Source organism: Macrobrachium nipponense, chromosome 13 (genome assembly GCF_015104395.2).
Source record: "Macrobrachium nipponense isolate FS-2020 chromosome 13, ASM1510439v2, whole genome shotgun sequence".
Lineage (NCBI taxonomy): Eukaryota > Metazoa > Arthropoda > Malacostraca > Decapoda > Palaemonidae > Macrobrachium > Macrobrachium nipponense.
In genome coordinates, this window is record NC_087206.1 from 6,235,992 (window position 1) to 6,249,531 (window position 13,540).

The 13,540-nt window shown below is 34.8% G+C and overlaps 1 protein-coding gene across 13 annotated transcripts in view; it reads right to left on the reverse strand.

Moving 5' to 3' along the window:
• Positions 1 to 279: 279 nt before the first annotated feature.
• LOC135225613 (AP-1 complex subunit gamma-1-like) overlaps positions 280 to 13,540 on the reverse strand; it is a 65,445-nt gene continuing 52,184 nt past the window's right edge. For all 13 annotated transcript variants that reach the window (XM_064264915.1, XM_064264911.1, XM_064264910.1 and 10 more), the window contains 8 exons: positions 12,501 to 12,645; positions 11,998 to 12,093; positions 11,240 to 11,408; positions 10,477 to 10,612; positions 7,260 to 7,457; positions 6,721 to 6,872; positions 6,361 to 6,453; positions 280 to 5,032 (listed from right to left, as the gene is read on the reverse strand). In XM_064264915.1, coding sequence (XP_064120985.1) covers positions 4,931 to 5,032; positions 6,361 to 6,453; positions 6,721 to 6,872; positions 7,260 to 7,457; positions 10,477 to 10,612; positions 11,240 to 11,408; positions 11,998 to 12,093; positions 12,501 to 12,645 — 1,091 coding nt within the window. In that variant the 3' untranslated portion in view covers positions 280 to 4,930. The remainder of the gene's footprint in view (positions 5,033 to 6,360; positions 6,454 to 6,720; positions 6,873 to 7,259; positions 7,458 to 10,476; positions 10,613 to 11,239; positions 11,409 to 11,997; positions 12,094 to 12,500; positions 12,646 to 13,540) is intronic.

The following is a 13,540-nucleotide window of genomic DNA, read 5'->3' on the forward strand; positions in this document are numbered from 1 at the left end:
CCAGTTGCTAGATTTAAAAAAAAAATTCCCACATGTACCAAGAAGCAAATTAGGGACAAATGAACCTTTTCTAGCTGGCTATTTTAGGGCTTATGCCAAGCTGTGTGCAATGCTCTATAAAGATGAAACCAAATGGTAGAAGCCAAGCTTGCCCAGAGACTTTCACCTCCACAATCCACTAAATTCCAATTTACCTAAAGCAGAACTCTGGTAATTAGAATAATGTCACGGCTCTTGCAAGTTACAGTTTTTAAGGTATTACAAATAACACTACCACAATAAAAATTCACTGTTAAATTTATTCTTTTCCCAAATTATGAATACATCATGCCAGAGGGCTCTTACATAACCAGAGAACATGGAATGATTTCGTGATCTGGCCTACCATCTTTGCAATAAGGGGTGAAGTGGGAGATACACGCGAACACACCCAGAACAATACAAAGTGAGAAGGTGGCAACATTTCATAAAAGGAAAATGTTGCATTGGCCAGCAATTATAGTACAAACTTAAATAAGTGCATCAGAAAATTATCCTGAAGCTGTGATAAAAATGAATGGTCTGCTAGAATTTTGCAAAAATGTACAGAAGTAACTGAAAAATCTATTAAAAATTAAGTAATCAACTTCAAGTTTCTATTCCCACTTTTTTGAGAAATGGTGTGGTTTTGGAAAACTGAAGTCACATGGTAAAGTCTCTCTATCTAACTAGGTGTCTACAGTTCTATACCAGAAATAAGAAGAGGGAAAAAATGCTTCACACAATATATAGTACTAGTATATTATGCCATTTATAATAATGGCGTATTCTTTTCCTCATCAACATTGCTTGTATCTGAGTGTGGTTGATACATTCCCTGATCTACCATGAAAGTAGCCCATGAAGTTTATATTTACAACATTATAGTTTTTATAACTGATTCTTTTATTATAAAACAATATATAGATACATCGTCTCTAAATGACAAAATTTACAAAGACTACATAAATTTGATACAACAGGACATACTTGCAAAAAATACATAATCCATGGGTCCTGATCTGCAACAATATAGCAATTGACAAGACACGGGTTTCTCAAATTTGCCCGAATCTGTAAAGGCCATTTAACTAGTATAATGACTTCACCTTGACACCTTTTAAGGTAATAATTTAAATTTAAAGACAAAAGAAACACAAAGTTAATCCTCTGCCACCTATGAACATAAGAACTAAACCTAGAACACAAAATCAGAACATTGGCTGAAAGAAATAAACTGCACGGATGGAATAAAACAGCCCAAACTGATTGTTAGGTATACCAGTTATGCTATATATATATATTTTTCAACTATGTCAACGCACTTAGAAACAATATAAATGTCAATAGAACAAAATTTACAACAAAATATGTAAAGGATGATGGTAAACCAAGCAGGAGCCGCAGTGATTGCCAGATCACATCCCAGTTATATGCGTTTATCAAAGCACCTTACCTAGTTCTTTTCATCCACAAGGGGAGATGACTTCTAACACCTCTTGACACATGTGTCATCCCAAAAACCGTGTTCATGGAACAATCATATTTACAACAATTACTGAACACCTAGGTCAGCTCCCCTAAAACATATTTACATGTTCCAGCCTATGGCCAAACAAAATACCATGAGTATACAAAAATAAATCATAGTACTAGGCCTTACTTTTTTTCCCTATATTCTCAAAGCTCAATATTCACAATTTATGGACATTGCTTCAAAAGGATCTGGAACATATGAACATCAGAAAGAGAAGCATATGTAGGAAAAGTTCCTTGCTGGTCCAGTGCAGGAGAGCCTCTTTCACATTACATTATATGGCAAAATCTAAAAAGCTTTACAAAGATACCTGTACAATATACATATTTTAGTGATAACCGCAAGGTGCTAAGTACAATTGTCACGACAACTGAAAGACCATCAATGTCAACTTACCAAGAGGATTCATCTTAAATGGAAAACTAAATACTATTCAAAATTCATTAGCACTACCAAATCATTTCTATGTCTACCAAGTTAATAAAAATCTCTATATATGTAACAGTATTTTAAGTACAAGAATACTCTCCACTTTTCATTTCAATAAAAAAAAAAGCAAATAAAAAATAAAATGCACAATTTAAGAAAAGTAATTTGCATGCATCAATTGACTGGGATTGTATCACATGAACATTACCTAATTCCTTTAAAACTTTATCCATCTTCAATATAACCTCTCTAAAGAGAGAAAGTCTTAACCCTTTTTGCACTTACTTGTAAAATGAAATGTAACGCAAACAAACCAAGGGCACATTCCCAACCTTGGCCACTCTTCAAGATTAATGAATTGTAACTTCTCATGGTTGATGTTACAATTACACAGGATTGCTAACAAATGAGCAAACAGCTTCAATTTTTTTTTCTTTGCTCTCTAAAGACAATGAGAAAACAATCATCTGAAGGGAATAAGGATAAACTAATATCCTCTTTACCTTAATTACATACAGTACAATTTTTCCATCACCATTCCAGGAAAAAAATATTCATTGGTGTAATTATGACCACAAACACCACTCAATATTCTTAAGAATCTTTGCTTTTCATTTTTTATATAACAATGTTTCTCATATTAAGCATTCATAAGATAATATAAACACTTTACAAATGATATCCTTCCACGTACATAAAAAAAAATTGTGCAGTTAGAAGAGTTACCAACAGAAAATTACAAACCTGCCTTTGATGTAATATTGAATAATACAAAAATGGAAATTCTCCAGATTTATGGCATAAGTATTATTCTGGGCCATTTCAATGAAAGGAAACAAAACTGGGTACTTCATAAAATAACAAAATACTGTAATTCCATTTTCTAACAGATCTTTCCCCCTCAGCATTTCAAAGCTAACATGTATCTTTACAATTCCAAAAGTTAAATATGCAATATACCTTAAATGTGTCTAAATCTCTACTCACAAATGAATAGCTGGGACCCTGTCCTAATACAACAGCAAGGCAAAACTTGTAAACATTTCATAAAAAATCACTTTCCAGGTCCCTGTCTTAATTAAACAGGAAGGCCAAAAAGTACGTATGCAGATTTCACAAAAAATCAATTTTCAGAAATATCTACTCTATTTTTTACTAGCAACAAATCTTTCCACAGTATTTTCCAATTAAGTTTCATTCTAAATTTATAAAAAAATGTAATAACCAACAGCTTCTGCAACTTTTTCTAGGCTGCAAAGGTTTACAAATGAATATAAAAATAGGAAAAACCCAAATATAAAACCCCAAATCAATGTTTCTGTACATAAGAAAATGTTTTAAAAAATGACATGGGAATTCCCATTTCTACCTTACATTATTCATAAGCGTTCTTTAGCTAGGAAGTAACATTGCTTACTACACAGCAAACACAAGTTCGAGGTGCAATCATCTAGTAAGCATAAAAGTTTTCAGCAACCTCCTCAAAGAATACATACTGTTGCAATTCTTATCAGAGCCATGGGTCCCACCAAAATGAAACATACTGTTAACTCACTAAGAATGCAATAAAACTTTTGCTTTACGCTGCTTCCAAAACTTTTAAAAGCCTACCTACAAACTAAATCAAATGTATAATGTAGCAAAATGATTCTATATACTGTAGTACAATATGAAGACAAATTAACATAATTTCATCTGGTTTGCCTAAAATAATCATGATCTGTAAGTGTAACTACAGTGGAGGACCTAGTATCAAAAAGTGAATACCAGTTTCTTGCCAAATGCAATACCTAAGCTTGCTTGCTATCCTTTATTGGCAAATTGGCACAAATAACAAGCAGATTACCATCAATTAAGATCCAATTTAATGTCTATTTGCAGTTATATACAGTATATGAACCCTTGACAAAAAAAAAAAAGTTACAATGCAATTTGTGTGCTACAATTAAAAGGCAAAAAACACCCACCTGTCCAAACCCTTACAAGTTGAAATAACCTTCTACTAGAGGTTGCTGGAATATCCAACCACAGAAAGCAAAGTGTGGACATAACATAAAAAGGTCTAAGTCTGCTCTGTCACTCTGCACAGAGACCCTCTAACAAGTCCTTATTCATCAAAAAGATCCTTAGTATTGATGCATGAAACCGAAGTTCATAAAATAGATGAACAGTGGGAAAAAAGTGTAACAAGATATGCACAGTATCAGAATGAAAACAAAAACTATGGGTATGGATCAATACAATGAAGATTCAGGAATTAAAAATTTGAGGTACTGAGCAAAAACGCTTCCAAGATCAAAATCAACAAAATAGGAAAATAAATATTGTAGACAGATTAAATAACATGAAGCAATTATAGGACACTAGTACTAAACTGCTCAAACACAATTTACCTGAACAGAAATTAAAAGATACAAGTCTACTACAAAAAATACAATTCTGTCTAGATCAAGTAAACGGAAAATTAGCTCCTACAAAACATGAAGAAAAAAATAAACTATATCACAAAGACAACTAAGCACAAACAAGAAAGCAAAGCAAATGGCCAGACAGGCAAAAATATATATATATATTTGTAGTTAACCCCCCACAATTGTAAATAATCACAACTCTCTGTAAGAGTAAAGAGAAAAATATGCATGATTATGATGCTAATGGCATGAAGTTCAATATGTTAAGTGAAAATCCATCAACAAGAGAAAGAGCTTCTTTGAATTCAGTGATGAAACTGGGATGAACATTGATGATCAATGAGAGATTTACCCTAGAAAACCACTAATCAATTATGATTCTGTAGGCATGAACAAGTCAGGCAAGTTGATGAACTAAAGAAAAAAAAAATCTGTAAAACCATGGCAAGGGAAAATGCTACTGCATGGGAGTTGAAAATGAGCTTAAAGAAAAGAGGTGCAATATATGGAAGGAAGGAAAGGTGGAAAGGCTATGTCACTGCCATAGCGCAGGAGGAAAGTTGCTGATCTCTCCCTGATCCTGTACTTGCGCTCCATTTGCTATCCATGATAACTTTATCCTCATCCTTAGTGCCACCTGCAAATAAAATGGTATTCAACTTCTCAACTAATTTACTAGCTTACATAAAAAGTTACTAATAGTTTAACTTCCGTTTTGTTTGCTACTATCTGTATCTCCTGTGCTTTCATCTTTCATCATATAACCCTGATCCTTTCTTATACTTTCCATTTTCTATATAAGCATTCTAGACAAGTTCATAACCTGTTCTTGAATGACAATATATGCTTGTAACAGAAAATAATAATAATAAAAATACCACAGAAAAGAATGGCACAGTATGCTGTTGAGCTATATATTTTATATATTTTACAGTTAACCTTAGTTCGTTATTTCTTCTGGCGTTTCGATAGTCCTTGCTACCACTGAAAGGAGGGGAATGGGACCAGAGGTACATGCAGGGAATATTAATACTAGAAAATCAGCTTATAAGCCAAGGGGGGGGGGGGGGGGGGGGGGGGTGAATGTTGATTGGTCAGTCACATTCAGGGAATTCTCCTATAGGCTAGAAGTCTGGCTGACCAATGCAGGCACTGACTAATTGGTCCAGTGCCAACAAATCTGCAGACTTGCAGCCAATAGGAGAGCTTCCTGAATACAACTGACCAATTGAAAATCAGCCCCTGTCTTTGTGAACCCATTTTCTGGTAACAATATTCCTGGCATGTACCCCTACCACCATTCAACCCCCTTTCCATGGTAGCACACACTATTGAAGAGACAATAACAAATGAACTTCGGACATTTCCTTTATAATCTACCTGCTGAAACCAAGAAACTTCTAATGCAAGTTGAAAGGCGAAATATGAGCACAACAGCATACAGACTGCCATCCTTTTCAAAGATATTTGTCTCAAAGAGGGCCTTCTTCCAAAATAATAATGTTTTATCAAGTACAGTGGACCCCCGTATTCGCGTTCTCCAGATTCGCGGACTCACACATTCGCGGATTTCTCTATGGAACGTTTCCCTGCATTATTCGCGGAAAATTCGCGCATTCGCGGTATTTTTCTATGATAAATATCCACAAATTCCTGGTTTTTTTTGATGAATTTAATCATAAAATGCACTTTTTGTGATAAAACTATTAAAAAAACCAAGTATGAACATTTTTTGTGGGTTTTTCTTGACTTTTAACTAACAAAATAGGCTGTTTTCAGCATTTTCATAGGGGTTCCAAACATTCGCGGATTCTAACTATTCACAGGGGGGTCTGGTACGCATCCCCCGCGAATACGGGGGGACCACTGTAATCTGCACTCAGTTCCTGTTGAACAATAATTTAAAAATAGGTAGACAAAGGATTAGTTTTCAAGATAACATCTCTATGTACTTAAGCCACATACCTTATTTGGATTGTTGACCTTGATGACCTGATTTAAAGTCCCTGATGGTGCAAGGCTGGTACTACTGGGATTCAGCATTTGTAATTGTAATGACTGAAAAAAGAAAACCATCATTTAGATCTTGTGGACAAGTTTTAGAAAAAGCATTCCAATAAACAACATTTTGGCCAAGTATCAAGAAAAGATCTTTGAGGATTAGTGTAATTTTCTAATACCTAAATGCTATCATTATCAAATGATTAAGAAAATGTCTCAGTAATCACATTACTGTATTACAAAACTTTTATACATCATAAGTCGTTCCTACAGTGCACCGCTTGAGGTGCACTGACAGCACTAGCCCCCTACAGGGATCATTACCTTTGGTACAGCAGCCTGAAAGAGGAAATCTGTGACCTGAACTCCAGTGTTGTTGGTGGCCTGCATGTTAATGGTCGTCATAGATTCGTGGACTTCAAACGTCATATCTAGTCGCAGTCCGTTTTTGTCATAGGCATTGATACCTGGTATACCTGAGAAAAAATATAGGCAAATTTATTATGTCTTTTGTTACTCCACTTCAGTGATTTCCTTATCATACAGAAGTGATTTGAAAACTATTTTTTTTAAATAATGTCAAAATAGAATCTATTTTACAACAAACCAGTCAGTTTCCATCCACATGATTGCAGATAGGATAATTGGATGTGATGCAATAAATAATTTCTTTCAAAAACAATTTATTTTTTCAATAAAACTCAGCAGTTTACATGACCTTATCATGTAAAGAAATATCAAAATTTGGTTCCAGAACAAAATATCAATATTCAAAACCAAAATATTTACAAAGACTAACAGTATCAATATACACAACAAAAATATTTAATGTTAAATCATGAATGCAATACCAAAACACCTACTCGACTGTTGCGTGGTCGGACTTGAAACAGAGTTAAATGTAGGAAGAGAAGAGACTGGATTCGTTATGGACGAGTTGGATGATGTGTTATTGAGCAGTCCATCAAGGAGGAAGGCGCCATTGCTATTGCTTGATGGTACCATTGTGCTGTTCAAATTGGCCAGAGGAGCTGCTGGTGTTGGACCAGTGTCAAGGCCTCCTGAAAAATGGCATTTAAACATAATAAAATGGCTCCCTTGTACTCACTATAGTTAAAATGTCTTTCAATGCAACTATACATGAAACTGCTTCAATATTTCTAATTTCACTAATATTTTGTTTCCTTCTACTTAACCTGACATTGGCTTTTTTCTAATTCCAGTTCTTTCAATTCTCTCTGTTTTGAGATAAATTTTTACTTCACTTTTATTCCAAACAGAGAGAAACTTTAATATCTTTACCTAGAAATTTACTGCATAAAAAAATAATTGAAAAAATTACTGAAGACATGCAAAATAAAACCTACCATCCTCAAAAAGTGCAATTGCCACATTAATTTCAGCTTTTTTACAATAAATTGAAACACAAATTCCTAAACAAAATTGCAGAATGTTCATCCATAAAATGCTATGAACCAACAATTAAAACTATGTGCATGGATATTAGTCTTTAATTTAGAAATCTTTCATTAAATTATCCCCTTTCACATAAATACATTTAACTTCCTTTCTCCAAGTGATAATTCCTTGAAGCAAAGGAAATAATAAATAAGGCGAGTAATAACAGGTAAAATATATGGCTCCATTACCATCAATAATGAATGCATTTACCCAACTAATAATCCTGGGTTCTAATGTCATTACCAGAACAAAAATAATTTTTTTTGTTTGTTTTGCTGTGACCTTTAACTTAGCATCAAGGCCAGGACACACCCAATCAAAGCTATATTCTCATTCAAAATCCCAACATTCCAGTTAAGGTCTAGTGAATAGGATAAAATTTAAGCAAAGGTCCAAGTGTGGGGACGTATGAGGTTATATAGCGCTGAAACGGAAATTGACAGTAAAGAGATCAAAAGGTGTGTATAAGAAGGTAAACTTCAAAGTTGCACTATGACATAATTGTTAGAGGGTGGAAAGTCAGATGGAAGGCAAAGATTATGAACAGAGCTACAGTATAAGGAATGAAAGAGGCTCTACCTAGGGGCTCATAAGGACAGAGCCTAGTTAAGAATTTCTTGTTCCACACCTTAAGATCTTACCCTTGTCCAAATCACCTTAGGTCAAGATCAGGAAGTGCCTTCTTGTTTTTGCTATTTTAGCTATTTCTGTATAAGAAATCCTCCATGATAAAGTTATAACCCAGTCCTAAACCACTTTGCATGATACATATATATGAACTACTATGAGATTCAGGGCCTCTGTAACATGGTTTTTTCGTAATAACTTTTTATCTATGCATTTCATAAATATAACGCTTATTCAGAATACACATTATATCTACACATAAATTTTGACTGTATTCTGCATTACGTAGGTTGAATAAACTTGGTACTTATAATGTAAAAGTGACTTTTTTTGAAGACGGGCCAACTTACTCAGAGAAAAGGTTTCGAACGCACTCGTTACGTAACTTATGACAGCATTTCTTTACAAATTTAAATACAAGCAAAGCAGTACACCTTTATGAACTCTGAAGCCTCTCCACTGATAATTCTCATAATGAACAAACCAACAAAATATGTTAATAAATACAAAAACACTTCGATTATTAGTCTAACTCCCAAAATAAGTGTCCTAAGAAATTACAGTCTACTTTATGGGTCACAATCAGATTGACAAGATGTAGGGAATAGTTGGTAATTTTCGAAAACATAGTAGACAAGCTTGATTTGATAACTGTTATATCCAATGTCAAGCAATTTTTATTTATTGGCCATCTACCTATTTACTGAAAAAATAGCCGGTACCGGTTTTTGGCTTTAAACCTTCACCAATAATTATCGTCAGAATGATGACTTCACGAGGCTCCACCCACTTTGGCCTCGTTATAATTCAGGATAACACTGAAGGCTATCATGGGCATTGTTGGATTAGAAAATTTAACATCTGGCTATAAAAACTCATTTCTCGAGCAGTTGTAAGAAATGCTAAATGATCCTCAAGGATCCCAGCAGTTGGCCTAAACGTCTAATTCATGTATATTGCTGCTATTACTACAGTAGTACTGCTACGCTAGCACCCCACCCACATCTATGTATCATTCCGCCATTCATAGTGTCTTTATATCCAACACGTCGTATGGCCTAAAGAAGAAGAAAAAAATATCGGATGATCTGTTGGTCTGCTGGAGATTTTAGCACATATAAGCTTGTATTTGCTTTGGACAAAAATCTTATCTCAACAAAAATAGTTATATAAAGGCTGATTACATACAATCTTTCTTTCTCTCTCTCTCTTGGTGGCATAGTGAATAGTTAATGGAAATGTTCAAAATCCTGAATGGCATTACAAGTATTATAATCACGTTACGCTAAATACAAATCAGACCATAAACATTGGATTTAAACTATAAACTGAATAATTACCTATTCAGGCTATAGTAAGTATGACCACGGGCTTTCTCTTGACTGTATTAAGTTACAAGTCGTAAGACAAATGCAGTTTTGCAACCACGGGGAAAATTCCAAATCCTGTTAGCCATTCTTGACTGCTATGGGTTTCAGAGCCTATGGAACAAGGTGAATGAAGTTTCTGTCTGGCGGATGGGCGGGGCAACATTTCGTAAAACGGTGTTTACCTTGCTTACGTAATGAATGTTTTTCGACTCTTGGCTCGTAGTCATTGGCCATGGCGTCGGCTAGATAATTTTTACTCTATAAAAATTAAAACTATTGGGTTTAGGTTATTGATAATGCTGACAAAATTTGTGTGTGGTTGTAAAATATACATATGTCAACTTTCAGCTACATCCGATGCTTTGATAAGGAGCAAAGTCCAAAAAACCATGTTACAGAGGCCCTGAATCTCATAGTAGTAAAATTCCTCCATAATTACGTTATGGACCAGAAAAATTTCCTTCAACCTCTCCTCCTCCTACACCTTCACTCTCTGCAGAAAACCTTGGTCCAGGCTCATGACATCCCTTGGTTCTGAGCAACCTTTGTCACCCATATGGATTGAACACCAGTGTGTAGCTGACAGACAGACAAGCTGATGGTGGTATAACCTACAACTTACCTAATAAATCTAAAATATCAGCATTAGATGCTGGTGCTGTAGTAGGTGCTACTGCAGGTACCGCATTAGAAGTAGCAGGCTGCACTGTATCACTGTCGCCAGGCTCCATCCCTCCCAATAGATCTAACAAGGCATTCTGAAAAAGGATATCCATGAGATTCTGAAAATATGGCTCCAGCAGTCTCGTTAAAAACTGCAACACTTCAGAGTTATAAAGGAAAATAAGTAAACTAAGGCACATGTATGAAAGCTTCCACTAGTTTGATGGTATTAATATTCTTAGATATATTATTGGTTCCCAGGTTGAGAAACTTACAAAGTTTCAAACAAAACATAGGAGATTCACAATAATTTCTACTAAAAAAATAAAATAAAGAAGTCTCTCAGTTACATTAACTGTGGGGCACTTTTGAGTAATATATGTAGCCCATGGAGATAGTTGCGTAATTTACCCCATTTTGGAAATTTCACAATTGAAAATTAACAATGGTAGAGCATATTCTGGTTAATTACCTTAAAAGCATTATTAGTTAATTTATCATTCAAGATGACATGCTTTTGTTACATAATACAGTCTAACTCAACATTAATATATTCAATTATGGAAAAAAAGCAGCAGTACACTAATTAAAGAAACCCTTTGGTAGAAGATTCCACGAATCCCACAATTTAATTGAGTAACTAGAACAAAGCCTAATTTAATTAAAACGTAATATATCAATAAACAGTCTATGAACCTGCATAAAATCAAAACTCCACTTACTGATTCATATGTGTCATTGGCATTGTTATTAGGAGCTGTGAGGTCATTGAGGAGTGCTTGGTTGTCTGGAGAAGCATCCACTCCATTAGTTAAAGCTGCCTTTTCCTCTCTATTTACCCTGGTTCCCTCAAAAGGTGGCATTCTCTCTAACAATGGTCCCCGCATGTGGCTGAAAAATTTTGCAAACATTTTCAGCAACTAACCTCAGCAAGAAAAATAAGATAGTAAGATTACAAAACAACATCATTATGTGTCTTGCTTCTCTACACCAAATAACAATCTTTACAGAAAAGAAATATTATGCTATTAACTACAACTGATGGCCTTCAAAACAATGAACAAGGCATCTTTCTCTTACACTCTTACATATGTTCTCTTTTTTCACTGCATCAACAATAACAAAACCCTTGCAATTTCCCTCTAAACTACCAAGTTTAAAACTGTTATGCTTTTCACTTTCAGATAAAAATTACAATTTAAAATATAACTATAAATTTCATACTTCTTTATACAAGGAGAACATGGCAAGTCACATAAATTATCCAATATGATAGCTGTATTAAAAAGTTTGGCTTACAATCCTACAACTGTACTTGAAGCACATACCTAGAACTATTTAATATCTAGGGACTTTTTCAGTAATTAACATTTTTTGTATTTGAATTCCTAATGTGAACATTCTCAATACTGAACTAAGAAATAAATACCAGCTTATTACAGATCTCAGCCTAGTCAAAATGTAAACAATTAATACTTACTTATGTCTTGTAAATAGTTGACTATATTCTATCCCCCTCTGCTGTAACTCTATATTAAGGTGAGATCCAAAAGCACTAACAACCTGCTGTATGGACCTGAAAAACAAAAATAACTTAAAACATTGACGAAAAAATTTACATAAGTGTATAAGACAATTCACGACATTAAGTTTAGTATATCTTAGTTTTACCAGACCACTGAGCTGATTAACAGCTCTCCTAGGGCTGGCCTGAAGGATTAGATATTTTTACGTGGCTAGGAACCAATTGGTTACCTAGCAACGGGACCTACAGCTTATTGTGGGATCCGAACCACATTACATCGAGAAATGAATTTCTATCACCAGAAATAAATTCCTCTGATTTCGCACTGGCCGAGCCGAGAATCAAACTCGGACCACCAGATTGGTAGCCGAGCGTGAAGTCCACTCGTCCAATGGGAAACTATTTCACGACATTAAGAGATGAAAAATGAAAAAAGAAAAAGTTTCTTCAGGCCTTACCCTACTTCATGGTTCAGTCTAGCTGATAGTTTCATAAGAGATGTCAAGGCATATTCCTTCGTGGTGATGTTGCATTGCGAAGACCATAAGATTTGTTGATACACTGCTATAAGCTCAGATTCGACAACAGTTACATCAGATTGGCCTGTAAACCATAGAACCCATAAGACTTCAGCAAATAAATTATTACTGTTTACAAAATATTTTTGTTTGTTTTGTTTGTATGGTGCTTTTACGTTGCATGGAACCAGTGGTTATTCGGCAACAGGACCAACGGTTTTACGTGACTTCCAAACCACGTGGAGAGTGAACCTCTATCACCAGAAATACACGTCTCTCACTCCTTAATGGAATGGCCGAGAATCGAACCCGCGACCACCGAGGTGGGACGCCAACACCATACCAACCACGCCACTGAAAATTTCCTTTTCACAATGCCTACAAATCATTATACATACATATTTTATTATGTATTTGAAATCAAATATGGTTCTTCCCTGGTCCACTTTCTCCAGATTGAAGCAAGGGTTTTAAGTCAAATTACTCGCACCCACCTTTGCCCTTTCTCTACTCTCTTTCCCTTGTAATAAAGGTTGCTTCACTTTTTTTTTTCTGTACAATTTTGGTACATGCTAACAAAAGCTGAAGGGAAAATGAGTCGGTCTTCCTCTAGGCATGCTAATAACGCTAACCAGGCAACCACTTCCTACATTTACTCAGTTCAGAGATTCTCCAGCCAAAATCTGTTTTCTATTATTCATATATTACCTACCATTTTCTAAGCAACGTTCATCTATTCCCTCTTGAGTTTAGACCCTCTCATAAGTCCTTAACAGGTACTCATTAAATAAGACCATTAGGTTCCAAATTCTACTGGCCTCTGCATGTAAGTGAAAATGTTAACTAGCATCTTACAGGCTGTCTTAAGTCTAACCCCCTTAAATGTTTTTATTTTTTAATTTGAAACAAGGTACAATGTAAAATAAATTGTTGACAATATATTGCTCACATGCTTGTAAACTATTTCAAGTTTTAGGCAA